Source organism: Typopeltis vanoorti, chromosome 17 (genome assembly GCF_054136105.1).
Source record: "Typopeltis vanoorti isolate ZY-2024b chromosome 17, IOZ_Tvanoo_1.0, whole genome shotgun sequence".
Classification (NCBI taxonomy): Eukaryota; Metazoa; Arthropoda; class Arachnida; order Uropygi; family Thelyphonidae; genus Typopeltis; species Typopeltis vanoorti.
The window spans coordinates 102,886,245-102,899,399 of NC_143565.1; the positions used below are offsets into that span (position 1 = coordinate 102,886,245).

General features: G+C 33.9%; 2 protein-coding genes across 5 annotated transcripts in view; one reads left to right on the forward strand and one right to left on the reverse strand.

The window, feature by feature from the left end:
- Positions 1–13,155, forward strand: part of LOC150097708 (heterogeneous nuclear ribonucleoprotein L-like) — a 141,014-nt gene that overhangs the window by 96,629 nt on the left and 31,230 nt on the right. For all 4 annotated transcript variants that reach the window (XM_090407568.1, XM_090407565.1, XM_090407566.1 and 1 more), the window contains one exon: positions 2,421–2,598. In XM_090407568.1, coding sequence (XP_090263694.1) covers positions 2,421–2,598 — 178 coding nt within the window. The remainder of the gene's footprint in view (positions 1–2,420; positions 2,599–13,155) is intronic.
- Positions 7,374–7,928, reverse strand: LOC150097709 (uncharacterized). The gene has a single exon (XM_090407571.1). It carries the CDS (start codon positions 7,788–7,790, stop codon positions 7,374–7,376), a length of 417 nt encoding a protein of 138 aa, XP_090263697.1. The 5' UTR covers positions 7,791–7,928.

The window sequence follows — 13,155 nt, forward strand, 5'->3', positions numbered from 1 at the left end:
TTTGTTTTACTACCTAAAAAAAAAGTCTTAACATATTCAAACCAATCTGATGATATTGAAAAAGAAAAAGCACAGATTCAGACACCTAGTCTGAAGTTAAACATGAATTTGCTGAGATTCAAATTCATGTTTAACAGAATTTGCTGAGATTTTAATGTGATTGTGCATCACATTAAAATCTCAGATGCAATTGAAAATACCTCATTACCATGAGAGATATTTTTCTGATGTTTATTTTCTACCAAATCAGTAGCTTGAGTGAGATGCTTTTTATGGACTGATTGCAACAAAAAAAAAAAAAAAAAAAGACTTCCAGTGATGTTATGAACACAAACAAAATGCTTCTGGTCTTAAAGGATAAGGTGTCCATGGGATCTTCTAGTTGTCCAGTAACTAGACAATCCCATGAAAACAAAAGTTAGATTTGTATAACTTGTTTGTCAGCCAGTAAATTTTGTGTAAGATACATTTTAAATTATTCATATTTGGTCATCGTAAAATACTTAAAAATGAGACTTTTTGTGGTTATGAGACCATCAGTACTTTATTAATATAATCCTGCCTACTAGTTTCGCTAGCAACTGTCTAGCTTTGTCAAGGCTGAACGGTACAGACAAAAAAATTGAGAGAATACAGACGTACCTATTGGCTAAACACTTTACCAACTTACTAAAAGGAAAAATTAGACAGAGTCCTATATTAAGAACTCTCAACAATTTGTAGAGAAACTGAAGTATGTCAAGACATTACAAATGGACATAATGGCCAGTCTGGATGTAGTATCTTTATTTACAAATGTTCCAGTGGAGGAGGTCATTAACATTATTAAAGATCTCTTCCCTACAGACATTACACAGTTGTTCAATCACTGCCTTAAATCAAATTTCTTCAAAGTAAACAACACAGTTTACCAACAATTGGAAGGCCTAGCAATGGGTAGCCCACTGTCACCACGTTGTGCAGACCTATTCATGGAAAAGTTGGAAAATTAAATTTTTACCAAAATTACACCTAAACCATCAATATGGTGGAGATACGTTGATGATATATTCATCGTTTGGAATGAAAACATGGAAAACCTACAGGTGTTTTTAAGAGAGAATAAACTCTCTTCACAACAAGATTAAATTTGCTCTAGAAGTTGAAAAAAACAGACAACTCTCCTGCCTAGACATACTGGTGAAAAGGCAGAAGAATAATTTTAAACTTTCTATATACAGAAAACCTACAGATACTGGACGTTATTTACATTATTCTTCCAACCGTCATAGATCACAAAAACATAGCATCATTCACATGTTATGGAACAGAGCCAAAAAGTTTTATTTCAGGCAAAGAAGAGGTACAGACAGAACGTTCTCAAATTACTATAACACTATCACAGAATGGTTTTCCACAAACATCAACAAGTTCCTGTTTAAAGACGACCTCCAACAACAAGGAACAGTCACCCAGTACGCTTCAACAGTAGTCATCCCTTATGTAGATTCAGTCTCTTCAAGATTAGTGAGAACGTTTAAATCTCATAACATCAGAGTGGTATTTAAGCCTACCACTACCATCAGAGAAGTATTAAGATCTCTTAAAGACAGTGTACAATTTTTAAATATCCAGGTGTTTATAGAATTCTATGTACGTGCGGCCTTTCATATATTGGGCAAACTTCAAGAAGCCTGAAAATCAGACTGGAGGAGGATGTTGGGGATGTCAATCACAACAGGACAGTCTCCTCAGGCTTAACACATCACTTTGCAACTTCCAACCATGCAATTGACTGGGAAAATAGCTCTATGCCATATTTGGATGATGATTATGGTTACAGAATTTTCAAGGAAGCAGCAGTGGTATTAAGAGCCGGTAACAACCTCAACAGAAATCTGGGTGCTGTACTGAACGATATATGGAAAAACTTCATTTGGATAAATTCACGTTGTTTTTTTTTTTTAGTCATCTTCAACTCACTTTGTAAGATTTTAAATCAAGTCACTCAGTTTAACGGAACTACAATATGTGAAAAATCATTTATCACGTGTGCTAGACTGTCGCTAGCGAAACTAGTAGGCAGGATTATATTAATAAAGTACCAATGGTCTCATAACCTCAAAATGTCTCATTTTTAAGATACTTTTTTTAAATCTTGGCCATCAGGTATATGCAATTTCTGCTCCCCATTTAAATCATGACTTCTCATTTTTTTATGTATTGTCTGATTTCTCTTCTCTGCTGTTTATATTTTCTATAATTGATATCATTTTCATTTTATTTACAATGATAATAGTAATAATTTTATCATTAGCTTTCTGAAATGGATCCTTACAAATTTACTAGTAGTTTTAATAGAGGACATAAAATGTATCTTTCATTAATTGTGAGTTAATTTCTATAACTGTGGATATAAAACATTAGTATTTGTGTTACAGCTATGATGGTTACAATGGCCGACCAGATCGAGGACCAGGTTATGGTCCTGTGGGCGGTGCCATTCCACCTGGAGGTCCCCAACAAGGCTCAGTTATGATGGTATATGGTCTCAATCATGATATTGTTAATGCAGACAGACTTTTTAATGTGTTTTGTTTGTATGGCAATATTGTCAGGGTAAGCTCTTTGTAATGTTTTAAATTTATTATGTTCTTATTTAGTATTTGTAAAGGGTATTAAGGGCTACTTACTGATTAGTGGTCCTTCATAAAGTGCTGCTGATCTCTTTTAAATCATCTGTCAGTCCCTAGTTTAATATAATTAGTTCACTGCTATATACGGTGATCTGTCAGTTGTCTGAACCTTGAATGGGTTTAGCTAAACCAGGAGTTGGATTGACTGGTACATTCAGTTAAGTGACTAGAAAATTGATTTTCCAATGTGATTAAATAATTGAGAGATTGCTGTATAATGCATAAAAATAAGTGTGTAAATATTTGCAAATAAATCTGTTTTCCTGCTTTCAGCATTTCATTCACCTTTTTTTAAGCATTTCTAGAAGCACCCTGAGAAATAAGATCCCATCCAGTTCTGAATTTCAATTTTGGAAACAGATAGTCGTAGAGTATACCTGATAGGAAATTTAGGCAGTTAGAATAACAGAATTGTGTTAAAATTATGCTGTTTTCTGTTACTTCCTCGACAAATTCTGAAAATCAAGGCTTTTGCTTTGTAAGGTGAATCAAATTTGTTAATGTTACTTTTCAGAACTTGTATTAAAATTTTTGGTTACTAGCTGAACCACTGCTGGTTAACTGGGGCAGCCAGTTATTTGGGACATCTTAAAGAACCAGACCAAATAAAGTTTTCTTCACTTATTTGGTACAGGAGACTGCAACACTGAAGGTTATCCCTCTGAGGTAATCACTTGTAATTGGTTAGTGGTTTAAGGATTATTGGCACAAGGAGAGCAAAGGTCATACTTTTGCAAAATTACAGCTTATAAATGACTTAGGTTATACAGCATATTACCTTCTGAGGCTGAACAGTTTCTAACAAGTGTCAGTTGCATGCACTTGTCATCTCAAAGGCTGTTTGCAGATATAGCTGAAGTGCTGAAAATCTACGATTGCATGCTTGATACAGCAGTAAGATAAACTGCAAGAAGGACATGCCATGGAAAAGAGGGAACATCCCAAAAATTGGAAGGCTTGAAGGTACAGATTCTCACATTGAGGACACCTTAAATCAGTGGTTCTCCAATATAACTGAATGAGGAGTATGTCAGTGGTTCAATGTTAAAAAAGAAGTCAAAGGAGCTAATCTAAGAAACTGAGTCATGGTTTCAAATAGGATTACGTTAAGGACTTCAAGAACAACGGGTCATTGTCTCTGTTGATATTGATGATGAGGGAAATTTATTAAATATGCACGTATTTAGATTTGTAAATGATTTGTTAGTCATTGAAAAGGGGTGCTTAAGGGTCAAAGCTGTATAACTGAGAGGAGACTTCCACATAGCCTTTAAAGGAATGCGGAGAACCGAACAGGGCTTCTGCCCTAATGTCCAATCCTCACCTTCTCGTGGTGCACCCTGTTGGGTATCTACTTGGATACTGAACGAACAAGGATGGGCTGGCAATTTGGGATTTAGCCAACCAAATTGTATTCTTATTGGTTAAACCAAAATAATAAATTAAAAAAAAAAAAATGATGGTACAACATGACAAAATTTCATGCCAGCTGGAGCATCGCCCGGTTAAACAAGGCCCCCGTTGTTTTCGCCAGGGAACCAGGGCGAACAGCGAAAAGTCAGCTACTGGAACAAATCTGAAAACATACCCCAACTCAACATCACCAGAGTTAAAGATCAGTACTCTCAACATAAAAAGCCGGAATAGCAAAGAAATGAAGCTAGGCTGGGGAATTAGATAAGTACCAGATCGACATAATAGGGGTGACTGAAACAAAAAAGACAGAAACTGGTGACATTTTTAAGAAAAGTTGGTCCTTGTTGGGGATCTAAATAGCAGAGTAGGAAATGATTGTGAGACATACCGAAATATTTTGGGAAAATTTGGAGAAAAGAGCAAAGCTAATAATAATGGCAAATTTCTATTGGATTTCTGCTCAGGACATGGACTGGTTATTACTAACACCATGTTCCAACATAATGTGCACAAATTCACATGGAGAGAAGAGGCTAGGAATAAGAAAAGTCTCATTGACTATGTTATTGTTGATAGTGATGTTTTCTCCTTGGTGCAGGACACCAGAGTGTACAGAGGATTTGAAATTGGAAGTAATCACTATTTAGTCTTGAGCAGGATAAAATCGAATTTCATGTTGAAAAGAATAACATGTAAGAAAGTTTTAAAGTGAATAAAAGTTGAGCAGCTCTCAGATGTGAACTGTAGACTAAAATAGATCAAGATTATTGAAGAAAAAATGAAAGAGTTTGAGAACAGTAATCAAACCTTGGAGATTCAGTGGCAAGCCTTGAAGAAAGCCCTGATTGATTCAGCTAGAGAGGCATGTGGTGAAGTTGTCTGGAAGGATAGAAAAATTAGAACTCCATGGTGGACACAGGAAGTTAAAGAGGCAGTGAAGGAAAAGAAGAAAGCATATCAAAAGTTCCTGGCAAATAAGTCAGGTTGTGCTATTAGAGAATACAGAGACAAATGTAAGAAAGCTAAGCACTGTGTAAAAATAGTTAAACAAAAGTCATGGGAGGACTTTGGCAAGAATATAAAAAAATAAATATCAAGAAGGTGGCAAAATATTCTGGAGGTTGTTGAAGAAGCTTAAGAATGAGGAAAGAGTGCTGTAAAAGGAGTTAGAGATGATAAAGGTGACATGAAAACGGGAGAAAAATATATCCTTGAAGTGTGGAGTAATTACTTTGAAAAACTGCTAAATGAAACAAGCAGTGATGTCAGCACAGTGGTAAAAGGCATTGACCAGGCATGCAGTCAGGAATACATATCCATACTTGAAGTAGAAAAAGCCATCAAAGGCTTGAAATGTGGAAAGGCAGCAGGAGTAGATGATATTCGACCAGAAATGCTGAAGTATGGTGGTATAAGAGTCTTACAGTGGCTGCACTGCATAGTTCAGAAAGCCTGGACAGAGGGACGAATTCCTGATGATTGGAGTAGAGCTCTCATAGTACCCATATATAAAAAGGGAAATAAAACTGAATGTGAGAATTACAGAGGTATTTCCCTACTGAGTGTTCCTGGCAAGATCTATGCAAGTATACTTGAGAAACGGTTGAGAAGAATTGTGGAAGAAAAGCTTGGTGAAGAACAAGCTGGATTCAGGCCAAATAGAGGCTGTCAGGATCAGATCTTCACTTTACGACAAATAGTCGAGAAAGCATGGGAATATAACAAAGATCTGTATTTAAGTTTTGTCAATTTGGAAAAGTAATATGACAAGGTGCCAAGAGAGAAGCTATTCAATATGCTACAGTTATATGGTGGATTATATCAAGCAATACTTAGTCTTTATTTGAGTTGTAAGTCAGCAGTTAGACCTGAAGGAAGTACAGGAAGATGGTTTAATGTTAAATCTGGTGTGACAAGGATGTACATTATCCCCTCTGTTATTCATTATCTATATGGATCACATTTTGAAGGAAAATGGTATTAAACATGATATGAAAATTGGAGATGTTAATGTCATCTCTTTGCTTTATGCAGACGATGTTATACTTCTAAATAAATCCGCTACAAGTCTGCAAGATTCTCTGACTAAATTGAATAACTGTTGTAATAGATATGGTATAAAGGTCAGCATTAAAAAGACAAAGACAATGAAAAAATAGGCAGAAACATTGAAAATATCAACTGCATTGTGAATGGAGAACTATAGAACATGTAAAACATTTCAGCTACTTAGGCACGAATTTTAGTGAAGATGGTAAATTAAATATGCAAATAGACAACAGAATCAACAAAGCTGGTATGGTAGGAAGTCAACTGAATTAATTTAAATGGAATAAGAGAGAAATTTGCCAAAATGCTAAATTAGCTGACAGTGTTCAAACCAATGTTAACTTATGGATCTGAGAACTATGTTAGAAGTAAAACACTTGACCCAAAACTAGAGACGACAGATCTGAGAGTCATGAGAAAGATTACGGGCATGAACAAATGGCATCAATGGCAATATCATATTAAGGATAGAGTGTAACATGGAATTGGAAAAAACGTATTAATCAAATAACAGTCATAATTGTTGTTTTTGTTAGGGAGCAATGTCAGTAATAACTTTCATGGAAAAAATGTTTAAAAAATTGAATTTTTTGTGTCACTTTTTTTTTTTTAATTTCAAATTTGCTACAGATATTCTATCACGTCTATTAAAAATATAAACTAAAATTATTGAGCAAATATCAGTTCCTTTAAAGTTAGGAATTTAATTTGTCCATATAATTATTATTGCACAAATTTTGCATGTTTGAAAAACAAACTTTAAAAATGAAAATACATATCAATGATTATAATTTTAGTTCAGTATATTCTGGTTATATTAAGCTGTGTTAGAAAAAAAAATTAATATTCTGGTACTAATAGTTTTTAAGATATCTTGCCAAAACCAACTGCAATGTGTTAAAATTTAAAAACCAGAGAAAAATCAATTTAAAGTTTATAACTATACTTTATTATTATTCTATGAATATTTAAAAGCTGCCAGCAATATATGTTTTAAATAACATATTCATAGATTTTCGCTTTCTTTTTAATTTTTCTTCTTCTCAGGCAGCTTTTTTTGCTCTTAAGCATCTGTTTATCAAATATCTGAAATGTTTGTAAACATTGTTCACCTATTTTCAGTCCCAATCTTTCAAATACTGGTAATCTTCCTAGATCCCCACCATTAAAAGTTATCAGTGTATCATATATCACTATTTCTAGTCTTCTGCCTACAAATATTTCTTTAGGGCATCAATGCCATGTTAAATGATGCAACAATTCATTGTTGCTTTGAGTACCTCCATGTGAACATTTCATGAGTAATTCTTCTGCTGTTAAAATCTCATAAACAGGTTTTATTTGTTCTAAAATAAATTTAGGAAGCATATTCTTGTTAGCTTTATCTAAATCACCATTTTTCCTAGGACACCAGTTTTCACAATCTTCATGATCTCCTCCTCGATGCTTATATATGGTCCAAATATCTCTTCTCGTTTTCACTATATCTCCAGCATTATTCCTTATAGCTGCACCATAGTGTCCTTGTATTCTTTTTATTGCAGCTTGAGTGAGCTTTCCTTTTCCACCAATTCTTCTATGATTTTTTCCATTTTCTACCAAAGTTTTATTTTTTAATTCTGTAACTTTATCCATTAATTTTTTTCTCATTCTCTTTTGGACATGACCACAACATTCAAGCTTTCTGATTTTTTGTTACTGTATATAGGTGGGTCAGCAGTAGCAATGTGATGATGACTTTTACTGTCACCATCACCTAAATAGTTGGTGTACATTAATTGAACGTCTAAAAATAATAGCCATACCAGCAGGTGCCATAGATCCAGCTGTTCCAGTATGGTTTTTTTTGCAAGATGTTTTATGATTTTCAAACCAATTTTCAAATTCCTTATTTTTCAATTGTTTTTTCATTTTATTACATGTATTACAATAAGTACTACTTATGTGTACATCAAGAACTTTTGAGGAACATTCTTACTAATAGAAAGCACTGTAGACGCATCATTTTTTTGACTGAAAGCCTCTTTTTGCCGTGTATTATCACAGGATACAGTCACTTCTTTTGGTTCAGGGCCTTCAGTCACATTAGAAAGTTCTTCTCCAGCTAAATTCATTGAATCCATGGCCACTGTTTCATATGCACCATGTACATGCTTTACAAGTTTTAGCCAACTTTTTTTGTTCACAATTGGTGGCATATTTATGTTACCAAGAAAATGCTTGCATTGTTCATAATTTCTTCCAATGTTATACATTGAAATTAGAAATCTTATATTTATAGATGCCACAGAACGATGCTCGTTATAAGAGTTCTTCTTGTTGTAGCTTCCTCAGTGAGAGGGTGCAGCACCATGTCCTTTCAGTTCTCTCTCTCTCTGTTGGTGGCTTTCCTTTTTGTTTCTGCATAGCCATGGGATCCTGTCCATGATCTTATATCTTCAAGCCATGTCCTTCATTTTTTGCCTCTTGCTCCTTTTCCCATAATTTTTCCTTCTAAAACTGTTAGTATCCTCTGTCCTGCTGAACCTCTCAATACATGTCCTGCCAATCTCATCTTTCTCTGGATCATTGTAATAAAGATCTCTGTGTTCTCATTCTCTGCAGGACATCTGTATTTGTCACATGTTCTGTCCATGGGATTTTCAGAGCTCTCCTATAGCACCACATTTCAAATGCCATTATCTGTTGCCTTCAAAGAATGAAAACAGAAAGATTACCAACACAAGCCATTAGGAAAAAGAAAACCAGGACGTCCTATTAAACGATGACTTCTAAGGCCAGAACAGGCCATGCTAGGCCTAAATCCTTGATACACATGATGATGATTATCTGTTGCCTTGCTCTCTTCTTGAATATCCAGGTCTCACTTCCATATGTGAAAATTGGCCACACTAATGTTCTTATCATTTTTTTCTTTGTCTTGATACTCGCAGATCTTTATTTTTCCAGAATGCGTCTTTAGCTATGGCTGTTCTTATTTTTATTTCTTTATCTTGCTTTCCATCTGCAGTAAAGTAGGTGCCTAAATATTTGTATTCTATTGTATGTTCAATTTTCATATTGTTTGAATGTTTCTGCCTCGGATCTGCTTTCTTTTGAGATTTTCATAATTTTTTTTTTTTTTTCATTAATATCTAATCCAAATTCTTTACCTTCTTCAATTAGTAGCTGCAGTAATTTGATTAATTTGTTTTTGTTTTCTGCTATTAGAATGGTATCACCAGCATATCTAAGATTGTTGTATTTTATACCATTGATACTAATTCCTGTTTTTTGTTTTTCAATCTTTTTCATCACTGTCTCACTATAGATATTAAATAGATTTGGTGAAAGGATACAACCTTGTCTAACTCCTTTTTATTTTCACTTCAGAAGTCTCAGTTAAACAGCTGCATTTTCTGTTTGGTGTAAATCATTTTTATAATCTTAAGTACGTGATCTTCTATGTCTAATTTAACTATATAAATTAAACATAGAAGACATATGAACATTTTATTATGTTTTACCCAGTCAAAAGCCTTCTGAAAGTCTATGAAGCATATGTAAATGTTCTATTTCTTTCAAGTGATCTTTCTATTAGTATTTTTAATTCCAGGATAGCATTAATGGTTCTCATTCCTCTTCTGAAGCCTTTCTGTTGTTCACTCAATTCACCGCTTATGGCTCTTTCAATTTGTTTGTTACCGATGGTTAAAATAATTTTATAGGTGCATGGGATATTAGGCTCACAATTTTGTTTATTATGTTTCTTTGGAATTGGTATGCAGATAGATGTTGTAAAAACTTCAGGTAATTGTATTGTTTTAAAGATGTCCTGAATGGATTTCACTAAATAGTTGTTATTATTGCCAGTCAAAGCTTTCAGCAGCTCAGCCAGAATATTATCACACCCAGGGGATTTGTTATTAGGAAGAGTCTTAATTACATGTTCTACCTCCTTTCTTGTGGGAAGAGTGGTATCTGTTGTTATGTTTAACTTAAGGTGTCGTGAATCATCTAACATGTTACCATTATCATCATCGAGATCTGATAAGTACTCCGCCCATCTTCCATTTATCTTTTCCTTATCAATGAGTATGTTTCCATCTTTGTCCTTGATGTTATTATACTGTGTACCTTTTGTTTTTCCATTAAGTTCTTTCACTTTCAGGAATGCTTCTTGTTCCTATTTTGTAATTCTTCTATCTCAGTGCACTGCCTATTTATCCAGTTTTCTTTCAATCTTTTACATAACTGTTTGATTCTTTTATCCAAAGTTTTATATCTTAACCTTTCTTCTTCATTTAATCCTCTTTTCCATATTCTTCTTTCATCAATAAGGTTGATTACCTCTTGAGTTATCCATTGTTTTTTCTTTCTTGTTTATTGATGTGGTTTTTAGCAGATGTTATGATAGCTGCCTTGTAGTCTATTCCACTGAGAGGATTCATTTTTTTTGCAACTGTGTAGACAGCCGTTCTAAAATATTTTCATTAAATTTTGATTGTATCTTCCATCCAGACTTTCCCATGTGTATCTTGCTGTTGGTTTTTGCTCAAAATAAGTGTTAGTTATGATGAGATTGTGCTTGTTACAGAAATCAATCAGCTTTTGTCCTCTCTCATTCCGAATTCCTAGTCCAAATGGACCCACGTGTGTAGATGTTCTCTCTGATCCAACTTTTGCGTTCCAGTCACCCATAGCACAAATAACTCGATATAACTCGATCTTTCTTGCCTCCGACTTCCTTTATACACCATTCTATTTCATTACATGATATCTATTTCTGCTTCTTCATTCTGTTCTGTAGGAGCATATATTTCAGTGATCAGCATATCTCTAAGTTTAGATTTCACTAGAATTGCCATTACTCTATCTGATTTTTTGATTATATGGATAATGTTTTTATTAGTTTTCTTCTCTACAATAAACGCTACACCTCTTCTTGATATTTCACCACCTGATGTATATATTTTATATATCTTGCCATTTGGAAGTTTCACCTTACTTTTATCATCTCTAATTCCTTTTATAGTACTCTTTCCCCCATTTCTAACCTTTTTTTAATAGACTTCAGAATATTTTTCCACCTTCCTGATATTTATTTTCTGTGTTCTTACCAAAAAGTCTTTACATGACTTTTGCTTATTCTCTAAGAGCACAAGCTAATGATCCTTTCCAAAAAGTTTCACTTATTCCTAGTATACTAATATTCAATCTCTCCATCTCTCTCATCACATTAGCCAATTTCCCGCATTTATTCAATCCTCTTACATTCCAAGTAGTAACATTCAAGCAATTTCTGCGTCGAGTTTTTTTATAGCAGTCATGGACTGCCAATACCGCAGGGCCTGCTATATCACCCTAACGCCGCCGTTCCAGGCATATCGAGACTACCCGGGCTTTAATTCTTTTCTGTGTAGACATGATGCTTTACACAGCAGCTTTTTTACGGAATGGACTGCAGAACCAAATCCCCAATATGAATGGAGGACCGCAGCTGTCGTTAGTTAGTGGGTCCCATGGACCTAGCCAGGAGGCCTACAAAGTAGTGCCACCGACCATTCACCATCGAGGGGATGCCTCGATGCGCCGTGACAGCCCAGCGACCAGTTATAAGATTTACAAAATTTAATTTGATACTCACATGATATGCAGCTAAAAGTAAACTCTGATAGTAGTCCACATCTAAATTCTTGAACACTGTAGCCCATAGTAACAGTGCATTTTGGGCAAGGAAAGTTATTCATGAATAATAAAAACATTTCTACATCAAAAAAACAATATCCAGATATTTCAGGAGTGCTTTTACTCGCTTCAGTGCTAATTTTCTTTTCTGAAGCAGATGTGTTCAGATTCTCTATGATCTCCTTAACAATACTTTCTTTGCCAATTTTCTTTTTTGTATATCGATTGCCATGAAATTTTTTTTTTTTTTTTTTTTTTTTTTTTTTTTTTTTTTTTTTTTTGGACGATCAGCTCTGCTTTTAGGCATATTTATGTTTTTAAATGTTATATTAAAACTTAATATTTATAATCTCAGACTGAAGACAAAGCTTTGAAAACACAAGAGTTAGTGGCGGCCATATTGGTTCCAGTTTTGGTGTTGTAAGCTTTGCTCTGATTGGCTTATTTCAAAATAGCTTACAATATAGCAATGGTAGCAAGAAACAATAAAATTTCTTCTCACAATTGATTTTACTTACGAAACTGATGTTATAGAGCTTTTAAATCTACATAATTTACTTTTAAATTTTTTAATTCTGACAATTACAAGCAAAGTTATAACAATTTAAAGTTTTTGCCTATTTAATGAGCATTTAAATGATAAATATGATAAGATAACTCAAAATGTAGGAAGTTTTTGAGTACGAAAATTACGGAATATATTCTTTAGTATATAAACTTTATTAAAAAAAAAAAAAAAATTTTTTTTCCTTATTTTTTACCTCAAAACTATGATTTTTTTTGTCTGTACCCTTCTTCTTCTTCCTTTCCAGGCTTATAGGCCAAGTGGCCTGTTCCGGACTCAATTCCACCTTTTTAAGGGTCTTCCTGTGCATCGAGTACCTTTTGGGTGGTAATTTAGAATTTGTTTAGGTATTCTGCTTCTATTCATTCTCAGTATGTGTTCTTTCCATTTTTCTCTATAGCAAATAACTCTTTCATTTAGGGAGGTGGTCATTCCAAGTTTTTTTCTGATTTCGCTGCTTTTCATTTTGTCCATTATTGTGACTTCTTCAGTTCTGCACAGAAATTTCATTTCGGATGATTCAATTCTTCTTTCATCTGCTTTTTTTATTGTCCATATCTCACTGCCATAAAGTAAGGTTGGTTTAGCTACTGTATAGTAGATTCTTATTCGTGTGTGTTTTTGTACATAATTGGGTTTAAAAATTTTATTTATAATGCCTGTTACTTACTTTTAAAGAGTTTGATATCTTTGGTTCTATATCAGCTTCATTTCCATATGACATTATGCAACCTAAATATTTGAATGTATTTACTTGCTCTATTATTTTGTTGTTTATTACTA

Excerpts from the sequence above, each read along its gene's own strand:
- LOC150097709 (XM_090407571.1), bottom strand. The coding sequence starts at position 7,790 with ATGAGAAAAAAATTAATGGATAAAGTTACAGAATTAAAAAATAAAACT.